General features: G+C 37.7%; 2 protein-coding genes across 6 annotated transcripts in view; one reads left to right on the plus strand and one right to left on the minus strand.

Moving 5' to 3' along the window:
* TMEM181 (transmembrane protein 181) overlaps positions 1–10,931 on the plus strand; it is a 32,130-nt gene extending 21,199 nt beyond the window's left edge. For 3 of the 5 annotated variants that reach the window (XM_071740668.1, XM_071740665.1, XM_071740666.1), the window contains exons 10-17: positions 456–547; positions 1,607–1,664; positions 2,342–2,444; positions 2,539–2,590; positions 3,237–3,319; positions 4,548–4,637; positions 6,223–6,289; positions 7,256–10,931. In XM_071740668.1, the coding sequence (XP_071596769.1) occupies positions 456–547; positions 1,607–1,664; positions 2,342–2,444; positions 2,539–2,590; positions 3,237–3,319; positions 4,548–4,637; positions 6,223–6,289; positions 7,256–7,334 (624 nt within the window). In that variant the 3' untranslated portion in view covers positions 7,335–10,931. Of the gene's footprint in view, positions 1–455; positions 548–1,606; positions 1,665–2,341; positions 2,445–2,538; positions 2,591–3,236; positions 3,378–4,547; positions 4,638–6,222; positions 6,290–7,255 lie in introns of those variants that run through there. The other 2 variants (XR_011725229.1, XM_071740667.1) reach the window with 2 other exon arrangements.
* Positions 10,932–12,035: 1,104 nt separating this feature from the next.
* Positions 12,036–16,227, minus strand: DYNLT1 (dynein light chain Tctex-type 1). The gene is made up of 5 exons (XM_071740669.1): positions 16,088–16,227; positions 14,374–14,415; positions 13,043–13,166; positions 12,745–12,822; positions 12,036–12,459 (listed from the first exon to the last, which is right to left on the minus strand). The coding sequence occupies exons 1-5, from the start codon at positions 16,112–16,114 to the stop codon at positions 12,389–12,391; spliced, it is 342 nt and encodes a 113-aa protein (XP_071596770.1). The 5' UTR covers positions 16,115–16,227; the 3' UTR covers positions 12,036–12,388.

Consider the following 16,227-nt stretch of genomic DNA (forward strand, 5'->3'; position numbering starts at 1 on the left):
TATATACTTGATTTGTGGTGAAGTAGCTTGTCTTGAGGCTACTGTGTCTAAACAGGAGATGTGACAGTCCAGTCTAAATTATTGCAAGGCAGTCTTTAGAATTATACTATTATGCTCTGTCCTTGCTTGAAGGGGTGTGTTGTATATGGTGATTGTTTTTTAAACCACTTCAAAATAACTGAATAAGAGAAAGATGAGTTACGGAGCATATTCCTATATTTGCAGTTTCAATGAAACATGTGAGAACTCCAGATCTACTGCATCTTATTAACACAAAGGATGTTAAAATTTTATGTCTCCTGTAATTACCTGGGCAAGTTAAAAATATAGAAGGCAAGTCTCTTAATCTAGTTCATGCTGAATGCAACAAAGATGATAGTTATTTTATTCTGTCAAGAATGAATGAAATCTCAAATATGATTCATTTCTTCACCAGACTGTTGTATTCTCAACAGGGGGAAAGGAAGTGCTTAACTTTCTATCTGCCCAAATTGTTTATTGTTGGATTATTGTGGCTGGCCTCTGTTACACTGGGTATATGGCAAACGTAAGTAATTCAAAATTTATTGCAAAAGTAACAAACCAAGAGTGTTCAAGAATGAGAATATTGTTTAAAATTAATGGTATCTTCTCTTTATTGCTCTGTGATAGAGGATGGAGTTAAATTCTTACATCTTTCTGTTTTGCAAATTGTGACTTATTTGGAATCAGAATTCTCATGGACAAGCTACTGGTACCTAATTTTATAAATCAGAGTGAGGTCCAGAAATTACTCCTTTTTCAGTGTGATACATCTCCCTACAACACTCAGTCTAGCACTGTACCCCAATTACTTTTTTGTATATGAAACAACAGTTTCTCTGTAGTTAACTATTACACAGTTTGACCAAACTTTCTCAATTATTGAACCTTCATGATTGATATTGACACTTCTTAGTCAAGCTATAGTCAAGCTATGCCATCTCTCCTCAAAACTCAGCTCTTTTTTTCCCCCCGTTTTTTTGTGTTAACATAAAGGTGTCACTATTCTCCAGTATTCCCCAGAAAACTTTCTCAGTTTTGATACATCTGTAGATGCTAAACCATTTTAGTCTCAAGTACTTTTCTCTTATTTTCTTTATCAGAAAGAAGATACCTTCTATCCCTCTCCATGAAAGCAGTGTAGTTATGGGTAATGCTTGTGCTAATGCCCTTTCAGCATAATTGCTATGAAGGAAAGGCTTATACCAGTTATTTCTTTAGTATAATTCTTATCATCAAGGATAAAATTTGAACCTTAATACTGAAGACTTGTAGGAATTTACAAGATTATACATTTTCTAAAAAATAAGTGGGGAGTTTAGACATGCTCACAAGTGAAATTCTCTCTATTCATTCAAAATTGGTTTTGAAAAGGAGGATGTCATATACTGTAAATCATCATGACTCCATTGAAATCCTTGGCATTGCATCAGTTTATAAGCCAAAACCTTCAGTTATAAATTCTGTGTAGTAACTTTGAACATTTTGTTAATGGGCTTCTTGGTCAGTCTGGGTTTGTTTTTTTTTTTTTTGGAATGGTGTACCATTACCAAAGTAGCACTTTTAAATTTTGAATCTTTTCTAGTGTTAATGAAGTACATGATCCTACATATCAGTACAGGGTTGACACAGGTAATTTCCAGGTAAGTCAGAAATGTTTTCTTGCTGTTCAATTGTCATGTGGAGTTAGGTAATACAAGGAGGTGGGGTGGGGTTGTTCTTCTATTAAACTCTATAACACAATTTAGAAAATAGCAAATGCTGGTCAGATGGTCTTATTCTGACTGGGGTACTTTTAATTTTGTTTTAGATCATCCATAGTCTGTATTGAGTGAAATGAGTAAAGTGTCCCAATGAGAAAAGTGTCTTGCAAATCCAGAGACTCAGTATCACAATTTTAGTTGCAGACTCATGACTGTTGGGATTGAAGGAAAAAGATTTGTCTTTTATTAATTCAATTCTGTACATCTTTACTCCTGCAAAGATCCTCTGGCCTAATAAATTTCAGACTTCTTGTTGTAAAGGAAGATCTGATTTCTATGGGAATATCTGCATTCCCAGGAACTGTATTTCTAGATTATCATTGAGATTCAGCTCACTGTAAACTCAATGAACAAAATTAAAAAGAGGATGTTTAATATTCCCTGAAAACCTACCTTGATGTATAGCAATCCTTGTTTTGTACTTCCTTTCATGAGCTTACTTTCTCTGAATAAATGAATCATTCTATTTTGTTCTTTGGGAAACCGCAATTTTTGTTGAGGGAAGAAAGAACAGACCAAATCTTGTTAAATAATGAAAACTAACACTCTTTTTATAGGGAATGAAAATCTTCTTCCTTGTGGTGGCAACAACGTATGTTCTTTACCTTTTGTTCCTGATAGTGAGGGCATGCTCAGAACTTCGGAACATGCCTTATGTTGGTAAGGAGTATTTCTTTTGATTCTTCCTCAGACAGACTTGCTTCTCCTAGATGCAGGTGTAAATTTGCTAATAACTTTTCTTAATCTTTTGCAGATCTCAGGTTAAAATTCCTGACTGCATTAACATTTGTAGTGCTTGTAATTAGGTAAGACTTTTCAAGTATATTTCTAGTACTGTAACTTTTATGAGCTTTTTTTCAGGGCTTTGAATACCTGTTGTTGATAATAAAATTGTCAATAAACTGAGGCATGTTTTTTATTATGGCAAGCATTTCTCAGTTTTTTAACCCTTCTTGAGGTTTTTAGAGCTAGCTATATTATTTCCATTACCACTGTAGTACACTGAAAGATTTAGGGGTCCTCTTGGCAGAGACATTTTCTGTACCATTGACTGGTCTGTAGTGCACAGTTCACCTCTTTTGGAGCATTCTAAGCTTCACTTAGTCAAAGCAGAAGTTTAGAATTAGTTTTTTAGATTATTGTTAATATCTGTCTCCCCCATTCCAAGCAGTTACTTAAAATTATTGTTGAATCTTGGATTGTCTGTAGCAGATGAAATCTGAGGAAAGTAGACCATTGGTTTTGGTTTTTTATTCTGCTTTACTCAGTGTACTACTAACTTTTACTCACTAAAGAATCATTTTTAATTTAGAAATATGAAAGCAAATGAATCATCAAATAAACGGTCAGCATGTTGACATAATATTTTCTCATATATTCTCTTTCAAGCTACTATTTTGAATTTATGGCTTAAAGAGATTACACCTACATGCTCTAACTTTTTTTCCACAGCATTGTTATACTCTACCTACGCTTTGGAGCACAAGTTCTACAGGACAACTTTGTTGCTGAGCTGTCAACTCATTATCAGAATTATATCCTTGTGTTGTGATACTGCTCAACTAGGAATGTTAATCTCTTTTCATGCAGAAGGTACTCAAAATTTATGTACCTAAGGACGTGGTTTAGCAGTGGACTTGGCAAAGCTAGTTTAATGGTTGGACTTCATGATCTTAAAAGTCTTTTGCAACCAGAACAGTTCTATGACTCAGATCTTTGACTTCTAGGTGGGCTTTTGAAGTTTAGTCCATTTTGACTGAGGTTTCATGTCAGCTTTTTGCAATGGCTGTTTGTAAAAATTATGAGCTGAGGCAGTTTCAGTGTCATTTGTTTACATCATGTAAATCACAGTGCATTTGGTACTCTTCAGAAGGAATGAAGGCCTAGAGATGCTTCCATTCAAGTTATTTTTACTTTGACAAGTTTGGCTGTGTTTGCTGCATTAATTCAGTTTGCAGTATACCTCCCAGTTGGCAGGGAGTTTACCAAAATAATTGAGAAATTCATAATTTAGAAGTCACTGAAAACGCATTTGTGTATTGGTCTAAGTCTACATATAGAAGAGGTCATATTAGAGAATTTAATGACTTTACAAAGACTATTTCTGATGTCTGTTGGCAACAGGACTACAGACTGTGTTTCTGGACCTGAACCACAAGAACCTTGTTCATTCTACTTTCTGGCAGTGCCTATGGCACTAACACTGCTCCAGTTACTGATGATCTTAGATATGTGTTGGGAACTAGTAGAAAACCATATGTAAAGCCTTTAATATTTTCCCAAAATGATGATAAGAAGCCATCTTCAGAGTTCTATCAACAGTTAGTCCTTTCTCCTTCCTTTTTATTGCTGTGCCAAAAACTTTAAAAAAAATAAACAAAACCAACATAATAAACCCACCAGAACACGGCCCGTACCCACCTTTCTTTTAGCATTGAAGGCAGAACTATTCAATTTACTATGCATTCACCAGTCAAGAGTAGACCTTATCTCAGCAAGTACTTATATTAAAGCTTTGTCTCTGGTGGGCACTTTACCTTGGAATACCTTGAGTGTATTAGTTGTCATGAGTTTAAAGTATGCAGTTTTGTTTAGCCATTCATGCTCTTAAACTTTAGTAAGGTAAACTTTTTTTCAATTCAAACAGCTTGTGCATGGTTTGGGTCTTGTTTCTTGTTTTGGGTGTTTTTGTTTTGTTTTGGTCTTGTTTCCAAAGTTAGTATGTATGGAGCTACATTGAGCAGTATCCTTGACTCTTACCACCAGCAGAATTCTTATCATTTTATGGTTTATTGAACTTTTATCTCTACACATTAGCCTTCGTGTATTCCCCCTCAAAGAATGCACTATATGGTAAGTATAATCAATTATCTGGCAAATTTAGGTGACAAGAGCTGGCATATTAGCAGATACTATGTAGCATCTTATATTTTGATTGGCTCATTACTGTTTCAATTTGCTTTGAGTCAACATAAGCAGAAGCTGCACTGCTCCTGAACAAATTAATATTGGAAATATGAAGGAACATGTATATGAATATGAATGTATACAACTAATTAGCTAGGCTTGAATTCTTATGCATGTAGATCAAACAGTCAATGCAGTGTTTGCATAACTTGCGCTGACTCACAGACAGTCCTTAAAGAGCAACAATACTTTATTTGTACATCGTTCTAGCAATGTGATTCATACATTGGTGTGGTGGCAAACTGGAAAATAAGAGTGAACCTGCTCTCTACCCTGGGGGGATTTTGGGGAACTTGCTATGGGGAGAGAGCTGCACGAAGCCCATGCAAAAGGAGACAGAAGACAAAAGGAGTTACTTCTATTTTTACGCTCCTACTGGAGTGTGTATCTAACTCACATGATGATTACCCTGCTCTAACAGGTAAACATTGTGTAAAATAAATATTAATACTGAGTGCATTCTCCACTTTAAGCATTAAATTTAAAATACAGAGCCATAGACCAGCCCAAGTTGAAAGGGACCTGGAAACATCATTGGGCCCAGCCTTTCACGGGAAAGGGAACTTAGATGAGATTATCTGGCACCCTGTCCCATCACATCTCGCATGCAGAGAGGCTTGCAGGGGGAAGGCACTAAATAGTAGAGCTAGTTATTTCTTTATGGCTGAGGTGAATGGAACTGTTACAGAAAAATGCTGTATTTCCATTAAGACAAATGTCTGAGTGAGGATCAAGCTGAAATCGTGCTGTTGGGTTGCAAGAAGCATTAGTTTATGGAAGGAAGTAAAAAGCCGCCAGGAAAAATGTTTTTGTGGCAAACTGCAGGATTGAATTTTACATGCATATAATTAAGAACTCCAGATAAGGAGCACAGATTATGCAAGAATTGAAGGCCTCAAACAAGGTAGAGGAAATTGTCATAAATAGGCAAGGTATATGTTTCCTTTCATGTCACCATAAATGTACAAAGCCTTCCTTCACCTATTACGGGGGTAAAGTGGTGAATACTTTACTTGCATGCAAGGGATTACAGATTTGGTCTACTGTATTTGTAGCTTAGAAATAACCAAGAAGTTAATGAAGTCTGCACTTTTTAGACATGTATGAACTTTTGAATAATGATGAATAATAGTGAAATATGACTTGGTTACTTTTCTGTGCAGATTGAAATAACATGACAAAGGAAACTGCACAAGGGAAAAAAATTCACTTACACAACATGGAGAGTTTAAAAACCTGTTTAAAAATAAGATGAGATAATTATGTCATCTCCTTAACTCTTAAGAATATGATGATGTGACTAAAGGGTGAAAAATTTAAAGCAAGGAATTCCTGTTTGGATATAGTTTTGTTGAATTGTAGTCATGAGAGTCTTGGAAGTTGATGAGTCTGTTGCTTTAGTGTTGGATTAGAAGTCAAGCCACATTTCTATGTTTAATGTGCTAAACAAACCTTTATTTGCATTTTCCAGAATCACAGTTGAAAGACAACCCTGCTTTTTCTATGCTAAATGATTCAGATGATGATGTGATTTATGGGTAAGATAATAAAATACTCATGAGAGTTACGTTTGGTGTGTCATTTTTGTAGTGTTCTTTTCCATATTCCTTAGGTAAGTGAAGGCTTTGTAGGTTTTTAGTGGAAGTATTCAGCCTAAAGAACAGAAACATAGCCTTATTCTGAAACAGAAATGCAATGAGAATGCATGTTATTTTTTTGTATGTTTGTCATTTGTTCTTTGTTTGTTTGTTTTGGGGGTTTTTTGGTTTCTGTAACAGATTGCCATGGCACTGACACAAGCAGGTAAGAAAGTATTATGATGCTTGTAGGTCATGGAGTGAAAGCAGCAAGGGGCATGAAAGGAACAGATTTCCTTTTAAACTGGGAAAGATTGCAGGAGTCATGAGGGGCTAGCAAAGAGGCAGCTGAAATGTAAATACTGCAGAGAAGGACAAATGACTCTTTACGTGTCCATCACTCACTGAAATAGGAATAATCAAATCTAGCCAAACTTCCTGGACAACTTGTGTGAGTTTATGTAATGTGAGAATTATAGCAGCACTTAAAAACCCTGCAGGTCAGGTGTCTCTGTGCTAATCACTGAGCAAACTTGGTATCTTTCCCTTGATGATCTCACATTGTAGCAGGGACACTGGAGTGGTTGGAACAGTGAGGAGCCTGAACTAGTTTGTGTTAGACCAGCTATATGTATTGTTTGAATTATCTCACCTTTGTTTAACTAGGTGAGTAGTGGTAGTAGCAGCTGGTATCTAGGCTAATCCTTGTGTAGAGTGGCTTGTAGTTACCGGAGTAACTTTTATTATGCATAATCCTCTGGAGAAAAATCATGTATGTTGTTCATTTCTCTGACGAAGGAAAGAGATACTGCCTTCTTACCCAAATAACAGTTTGATGCCTTAATGTAATTTAGAACTTTTCTGTTTGTTTTGGACTTCCTATCTGAACACTGTGTTCAGAATTTGAAAAAAGTATCTGTTTCACAGGAGTGACTATGAAGAAATGCCACTTCAGAATGGCCAAGCTATTAGAGCCAAGTATAAAGAGGAATCGGACAGTGATTGAGTTTGATGTAGACAGACTCGCTCAGCTGGAATTCACCCAATTTTGAAGTTTTCCTAGGTGGACAACTTCCTTGGCTTCCTTAGTCTCCTGTCATCTGAACACGGACTCCCAGGGAGGATATCCTACTTCTGTTTCTGTTTACAAAGTTAAAACTGAAAAAAAAAGAACACTCAAAGGTTGTGGTGAAAACTTAAGAAACCAAAATTTTTACCCATCATATGAAATGGCCGATAGCATGATGTCTGTGGACTAACATCTGTAATTCTCTTTCCATTTAAAGTGTCACTGATCATATGCTGATTTTAAAATTGCTTCCTTGATGCTTGTTTTTTGAGGGTTGTTTTTTATTTTGAGGATTATGTACAGCACACTGGTATTCATCTGTTGCATTTGTATCTGCTCCTTTGTATGTTGTTCACTGCTATATGAAGTGCCTCATTTCCCAATTTTCTACATTAGTCTTCTGAGCTGGAGGCAGGGAGTGAAATGATTTAGGGTTTTCTTCAAGAATGTTTCAAGAGTCAGTTTAAATGAGTTTACCAGTTTTGTCAGCCTGAGATATATGCAAATAGTCATGCATATGACTATTTCATATGACTACTTCATATGAACTAAAAATAGCCACAGTGGTGCAAAATTATTTGTGTAATATATGTTACAAAACATGCCTTGCCACCACAACAGTATTTGATTTCTTTTTTTGTTTTTTAAACAGCCCTTTCAACTTGAAATATTCAGGCAACATCTCTTAGAAGGAAGCCAGTACTCTTCTTTCTGGGGTTTTTGTATGCTGGAGGAGATTGTTAACACTTACAGGGAATACAGTGTGAAAGTTTCATACAAAATTACAATTTCTAATTCCCAAACATTTCATTTTTAGAGGCTTTCTCTACATCAGAATTTTACTTTAAGTTGTATTCATAGATAGTTAATCTACATCATAGGAACAACCATAGTTGCTCCTGTGTTGAACATGCATGAGAATCAGCTTGTTCTGTTCATGGCTCAGCTTCTTTATCACTGTCACCACCTGTACCAACCGTTTACCAGCACATTTTGTGTATTCCAGTCTCTGCTGGAACAGAGTTTTATGGGAACTACATATTCCTAGTACAATGCTGCTGCTGCTTTATTTAAAAGTTGGTTTAATCCTACACCATTGTTCAGTTCGTTATTTAAGTGGAAATTGTTTGTTTCTAACTACTTCTGTTTTCAGGTACCTGACCTGTCTAAAAATACCTTTTTTGTCATTGATTTATAACTGTGATTTGTTCTTGTAAAATTTCTCTGCCCTGCTGCTGTAGAAAAGACTCTCAAAAACATTGTCAATGTATTAGACAGAAAATGGTGCTGGCTTATACTAGGGATTGTACTTGTCACTGAACTAGTTTAAGCAGAAGAGTGCAATGAAGCCTTACTAGACTCGCTTAATGATATTGGGGAAAATCTAGATGTGTTCTGCTTTGATGCAGCAACTGTTCTAGACCATTCCTGTTGCAATAATCTCCTGGTAGCTGTTCCAAACCATGAAGGGGAAGTTTCACAGGACAGCAGTTCACTTAAAGAGGACCAAACTACTTCATGTGGCTGCATCCTTGAAACTGTACAGGTTAAACCAATGCTCTGCTGGATACAAATGTGGTAAGATACTCTGTTTGTGCAAGAGAAAATACTTCTTAAAATTATGTGAAGCTGCGAAATTTGTATTTGAAATTTATAACTGTCTGTGCCAGGAATCATTTATGTGTTAGAAGCCAAAGCACTGCTGTACAGGTACAGTAAGGAAGCTGCTGAGGGGGGAGGGTTTTTTTTCCTTTTGTTTCTTAATTGATTTGTGTCTGTTTAAAAAAACATAGGAATGCATTAAAGACATATTTTAAGTTAATGTCTTTTTTTCCCAAGTGAACTGTGGTAAGCTGTACCTTCAGTGCTTTCTTTTAGGTTTTTTTTTAATAAGCATGAGAGATAATCTTTGTATCTCATTTTTACCATTCCCCAAATGACTCTCTTGAGGCTTACAGTTGTTTGAATTTGCAAAGGCAGACTTGGGAGCCAACTAGGCAGCCTCTGCATACCCCAAATCCCTTTGACTTCTTTTGGAGTAACAGTGGGTCCAGGAATTAGGGATTAAAAAAATCCTTATATATTTTTTATCTCTTTGAGTATGAGACTGTTTAATTCTGTTCTAAATTAGTTTGAAGAGATCAAATGTGCAAAGTATACTAATGTTTCTTATCACAATGTGAACTGTGTCATGCTTTGGGATTTCATTAACTAAAGAAAAAAATTTAATCTTTAGATTAAAATCAACTTTAGCTGATGATTTTTTTCTAAGCTGTTCTCAGCCCATTTTCCTTGCTCTTTTGTTTGCATTGGCTTTTCTACATCACTACATTGAAAGTGGAAATAGGAAAGCTGAGAATTGGAAATGTACTTAAAGTAAGTATCTCACTATGAAAGTAGCGAGAAAGTAGTTTCCTTGCTAATTATTAGAGATTATATTTAAACAATGTTTGCCATGCAAAATACTTCTGTATTTCATAAGTGCCAGAGTGTAGTGGTAATCTTGGTTGAAGCACTGCCACATCAAATTCAATACACAGTAAGAAGGCAAAAGCAGTGAAGCAGATGAGGAAATAATTTTGCTAGCAAGAAATCTCAATGTCATTCCTCTTCTTTCCACAACTGGAAAGCAGAGACAGCAGTAAGCAGTTTGGATTGTAAGCAGTTTGGGAGCAGGTAGCATAAATTTACCTGAGTAAAGCACTGTAACCTAGGGGTGAAACAGAAGCAATCTGGACAAGGAACTAGCCTGGCTTTACTTTGATAACTGCTAAAATAAATATTTTCATTAGTAGTGGAACTGTATTAAATGAGAAAAGTATGCAGGAAGAAGGCCCCACAGTACACAGTATTACTGTGCTAAAGGAGATGTCAACTATTAAATAACTGCAAGGCTTCCACATACGCAGTGATCAGGAGTCTTTTAAGAAATCCATAGTCTTAGGGTGTGAGCCATTCGTGGCAACATAAACTCTGCTGTGACTGGAATCAGGAAGCCTAATGTTTAACACCAGTCAGGAATAGCCAGTGCAGCAGACACATAGAACTAATCCTGGTGAAAAATGGAAGGATGATTCCAGCTAGAAAAGACTTTGCCCTGTTGTCTTCCTCTAACCCAAATGACAACTTTGGATTCAGTCCACTATTCTTCCCCATTTCCCTTTGCTTATCCCAGTAATAACCTTTGCATTACTGTAAATTTTTTTTAGAAGTTTGTAAATATGTAAAATGAAAATATGGAAAAAATGTATACCAAAATGGTATAAAAATGTGTAAGATAAATGCTCCGTTTAATGAGAAGCTGTAATTAAATGCTGCGTTGAGACAGTGTGCATGAGGAAGTGTTAAATATGCTATGTGTCTAGAGGTGTGTTAACAAATTACCCATTTACGTCAGAAAACATCATGCTAAGACAAAATATGAAGGAAAAAACAGTATTTTACTTCAAGCAAAAGTTGGGTATTGAGTTTCTTGGAAGACTTAATGTGCATAATCACTGTTAAATATGTTCATAATAAAGTTTTTATATTGTATCTCTCTTGGTTTTATTTTCCTCCTAGTGAATGACTAACTTTACCATGTTCATATTACACATCTTTTCAGTCTATGTGTATTTGCTTGTGCATATTTGAACTTGGTTAATTGCATAAAGATGGTATCCAGTAGGCTGTGTCTTGATAACAGACAACTTTTTTATTAATGTCTATCAATATCTGAGGGGTGGGTGTCAAGAGGATGAGGCCAATCTCTTTTCAGGGGTGCCCAGTAATAGGAGAAGGAATAATGGGTTTAATCTAGAACATAGGAAATTCCATCTCAACATGAGGAGAAACTTCTTTCCTGTGAGGGTGACAGAGCACTGGCACAGGCTGCCCAAGGAGGCTGTGGAGTCTCCTTCTCTGGAGACATTCAGAACCTGCCAGGATGCCTTCCTGTGTGGCCTGCCCTAGGTGATCCTGCTCTGGCAGGGGGGTTGGAATCAATGATCTCCAGAGGTCCCTTCCAACCCCTAACATCCTATGATTCTAACAGTTCAGCAAGGAAGTCTGAAATAATAACATGCTACCATTTCTTTAGTTAGCTGACGATAAAAAAAAAAAAAAAAAAAAAAAAAATCCAGTCCTATGCTGAAAACTTGTTTTACTTGTTATTCCTCTGCAGCTTTACTCCAGAGAGCAGGAGTTAGTTACATTGCCTCGAGGCAGCATTCTCCCCCTTTCAGAAAGAATCATGTTTCACCAGCTATGAGAACTCATCACACTATCAGCAATATCAATGTAGAAGGGAGCAGGTAAGTTCCAGATCTGCTCAACACTCGTAACTGGCTGCAGTAGTGAATGATTACCCATGTATAGCTTGCTGAGCACTTCTGCAATGTGATATGCTTCCTAGCTTTGTTGACTGAAGATAGTTATTTTTTGGTACTATTTCATAACAAATACCATACCATGTAGCCAATTTCCTTCCTGAAAAACATCCTCTCATTTTCTTCAATTCTGTTATGACTGGCAAAATCATGGAAGACCTTTATATTCTGGCATCTATCTCAACTACCTTGAAGAGAATTCAGAAGAATTGGAACCTTTTTTTTTTTTTTAAATAAAGAAGAGTTAAATTTAAACGAGTCACACCAATGGTTACGAATTCAAATAATTTAATGCTAACCAAGAGTACAAAGTGTGAAAGCCGGTGTCTCATTTATTTTGGTCTTAAAAAAGAAATCTAGGGAAAGTGTTTACACTGCAGCAGATTTCAGTATTAGCACCTTGAAGAAAAGTTCTTGAAGTGTTAAGACAATGCGGCAACACTGGTACAATACTGAATACAAACATAAACCCTGTAACAGCGTGTTTTCACGTTTCTACATTTGAAAAAAACTTACTTTAAAAAGTACATTGAAATCAGGAATTGTTTGGTGTATTCACAGTTTAAGTAGAGATGGAATCAAGTGCTGGAGTAGAAAAGAGAAGGATGAATGATTCCAAGGCAATTATATTGCAAGTCCAAAGGCACTGACAATACAGTACATACTCTTGTTCTCCCATCTCACAGTACAGGTTCCTACGAATACAAAAAAGGGTTTCAGAGACAGCAAAAAGTTACAGTTGTTAAATACACACCCCTATATGCACATTTGTAACTGTTTACATTAAGAATCTTAAGAATGCAGCTTTCACAGCTAAGCATTTCTTATATATGGCAGTTAGCATCACAGAAAATATAAAAAGTACCAAACTATGCTGTTAATCCAAAAGCACTTGGAAAAAAAGAAAAGTATGCTGCCTAGTCTTAATGGGACTAGTATTAAAGTTGCAAGCTGAAAAATTGTGAAGTTGTGTTCCTTACCATCACTGGAGTTGTCCCAGAAGCAAGAGCTTGCTGTATGTAGCCCAGCACCATTCTTTTGCATAATCACACAGGTCACTGTTAGTCAGTAGAGAAGCTTTTATTAATTTAATGCTAGCATTAATTAACATTTAGCTACACTGTTGCTCAAGAGCATAAATACACACACACACACAGGTCTAGGTACATGCTTGTGAGTAGTTTGTAGACCTGGTTCCCGTTAAGATCTTCCCCCGGCCCTGCCCATCAGCGTACGTGACTGTAACAGCTCTAACAGGAAAGAGAAAGCTGAGCTCACCAATGTACTTGAAAGGCTTCCCCAGCTTTGTGAGCTGGCTGAGCGTTTGTTCCACCACACTTGTTGTCCACTGGTTCACTTTGCTGTGCTGGTAGGCATTGCCACCTATTGCACTCTCTATGGCCTGTTGGTGACAAATGTAAAATACGCTGCATGTTGTCCTTCTGTAAGGAACTTACTAACCCATTCCAACATGAAGCACTGAAGACGAGACCCCATATCCACAGAAAGTATCCTCAGTACAACTTGTCTACACTGACTGATGGAAATATTTTCAGTTATTAAAAAATCCGCAAGTCAGAATTCAAGACAGGTATAGGGAAAATTATCATAGATTCAATCCTCTCCGTTTTCTGATAATCTGATTCTTTATTTGTAATTCCTAACCCACTGTCCTGAAACAAGAATTATGAAAAGGGTCTTGTGGTTAAACAGTCCTGAAGAGACTGAAAAAATGCATACAACAATTGCTCATTCACATATCCTTCTATAGAAATGAACTTCAGGTATTTCAGTAGAATCGGTTTTGGGAGCAAAACCCCAAATCAAAAGACCCACGTAGTTACTGGTTACTAATACACCAGAAGCCCTCAGCCAAATAATCCATTTTACTTATGATGAATGTTTCCCCTTTAAGACACAAACATTAAGTAAGTGCATTAAAATTGCATGATTTTCCATTGTTACATTTTTTTCCTCACAGAAATTGCTTTAAAAATGACATGAAAATTATTTGACATTCAGAAGAGACAGAAGCATGTAACAAAGCATGCATATCCAATTTACAGTCTGACCATCATGTTCATTGCTTTGCAACATGAAACAAATTCTACTAGCCTACTCTACAAAGGGAATTCTGGACACAAATCTCTCCCTATATATTCCAGACAGGAAATTCATATTTCTTAGCAACAAGAATAGTTAAATCATTTCAAGCAAGCAAGAACTCATTTCAGAGGAAAAGCATCTCAAAAGAACACAGTAACACACATATGCAGATAGCATACGAACCCCCTCTATGTTACTGAAACATAAAATCCATCTCTGTAGGGCTTGAGATACAACATCCCCCTAGAAATTCTAATAGAGATACATGGCAGAAAGAAGCATAATTTTTTTTTAATTATTTGGGTTGGTAACATATAATAATTAAGGCAAGGTATCATTTACACCTAATGGATGCACATTGGTTAAAACAACAATTATCTAAACTTTGATTGCCACTTACCTAGAAATCTATTATGTATCAATTATCAGATTTTATTGAATGCTTTTTAGCACAAGGCATATAACATGTTATACTACACCAACAAATGAAAATGTTATCTTACCTCCTTAATGATACTACTGACTTCATCAACAACAAAAGTAGTCTAAAAAAAAAAAAAGGTAGAATTTTAAATAATTAGTAGACAGATTCTTCTGTTTACAGAGTTCCAGGTTTGTTAAGAACATGCACTAGAAGCTTAATTTATCCTGTTAGATTTCTTGCAGATTAGGAGATACAGATATTTGCTCATACATACTCTTGACTCCCTTAACCCAGCGAAGTTTCTATTAACTTTGCTAGGAATGCTAAGTAACAGATAAACTAATACTGGCCAGCCTTTTGAATCAAAGTTTTCAAATTTTAATTTGAAACTACTTACAAATAATATGCATAGCACTCTGTGCACACATATTCTTATTTTACAATAAGCATTAATGTCCAGGACTCAGTGTGCAGATACAGCTTACAGTTAAATGAAACTGACTTCTCCAGGGCACCGATGTGGACAAAACATCAATTCACAGCTCAAGGAAAAGCTGTCACGACTGTCTCAGTTTTAGACAAGAAGAAAATTGCCCCTTGGAAACCAAGGGGGAAATCTAGCTCGCTGGACTTCCCACTACCATCAGCTTTCTCTTGGGCTTCAGGGAGTAGAAATTAAGCACGTGGAACGAGGAAAAAATGAGAAGCTTTGTGCTTTCTCCGCACTAACGGGCACAAAGAAAGCAGACTTCTATGTTTCCAATACCTTGCTTAAAAGGGGTGTTTCCAGGCAACGAATACAAACACAAAACCGGTATTATATTTAATTGTGAAGACATTTTTGAAAATAGCTTTAAGAATGATGTTCAAGTATTTTAATTATCCGTTTTTAAAAGGTATCTGTAAGTATGAAGCACAGGCCAGTCCCAGCCATCAGGACAAAGCTTATAGAACAGCAAAAGCCTGACACACCTTCACCCCCCATGCACTGCTTTGCTATTGTCTAACAAAGTCAGAACGCAGCCGTCGAAAAACAATTCAGCAAGTTGTCACAGCCCGGATAAACTGCCCTCTGCAAGAGCAGCACTTGCTGGGCACTCATTTATTACGATTTAAAAAAAAAAAAAAAAAAAAAAAAAAAGACCTTTTATTTATCCGACTTTCTATCTCTGTCACGAAGGTATAGGGGGAGGAAAGCCGCCTCATCAGTGCGTGGGTAACATGCAGACTATCTGCCCACGCTCTTCTTTGTGCACAAATAGCTTATCCGAGTCTTCCTCACGCCGATCCAAGCCGGACCGGCAACCTTCTACCTCACACACTGGCGCATCCCCTCGGTGATGCCCTCAAACCTTTTCTCTCACTGATTTGCAGAGACCACATTCGGGAAGAGCAGCAGGGATGGGTCGAGACCCGAGGAGCGGAGCGGAGCCCAGCCAGCACCACAAGATGCATACAAGGGGCTGGCCCAGCGGCACCTGGATCCGCTCACCTCTTGGGATGGGCGGGCGGCAGGAACAAAGGCCGGGCCTGCCTCTGCCGCTGCCCGGGACGCAGGGCTCGGAGACACCGCCCCCGCCCGGTGTCCCCCCGGAGGAGGAGGGCGGCAGGGGATGGGTAGGATGGAGGGGCGAGAGGGCTAACACCAGCCCCGGGCTCGCCCGAGGGAGACCGAAGGGGGAGGTCTGGAGCGACCCAGGTATCGCCCGAGACCCTTCTCCGGCCTCCAGCCCCCAGAACGGAGAAGCCAGTGGCAACCCCGAAGCTGCCCTCCCCCCGCCCCGTTCTATTACCTCCTCCCCCGACTGGAATTCGTCCATCTTCCCGCTTGGAGCCCCTCACGCCGCAACCACCACCCCGGCACCGTTACCAGAACCAGCACCGCCCCCTCCCCGCTGCTCCCCAAGCGCCGCCCGCTGAGCTCCTCCCAATG

This window comes from Heliangelus exortis, chromosome 3 (assembly GCF_036169615.1).
Source record: "Heliangelus exortis chromosome 3, bHelExo1.hap1, whole genome shotgun sequence".
NCBI classification, from domain to species: domain Eukaryota; kingdom Metazoa; phylum Chordata; class Aves; order Apodiformes; family Trochilidae; genus Heliangelus; species Heliangelus exortis.

Excerpts from the sequence above, each read along its gene's own strand:
- DYNLT1 (XM_071740669.1), bottom strand. The coding sequence starts at position 16,114 with ATGGACGAATTCCAGTCGGGGGAGGAG. Across the intron at positions 14,416-16,087 it reads AATTCCAGTCGGGGGAGGAG|ACTACTTTTGTTGTTGATGA; the intron begins GTAATAGAACGG and ends TTTTTTTTTTAG. Across the intron at positions 12,460-12,744 it reads CTGGGACAACTCCAGTGATG|GAACCTGTACTGTGAGATGG; the intron begins GTAAGGAACACA and ends TTGTATTCGTAG.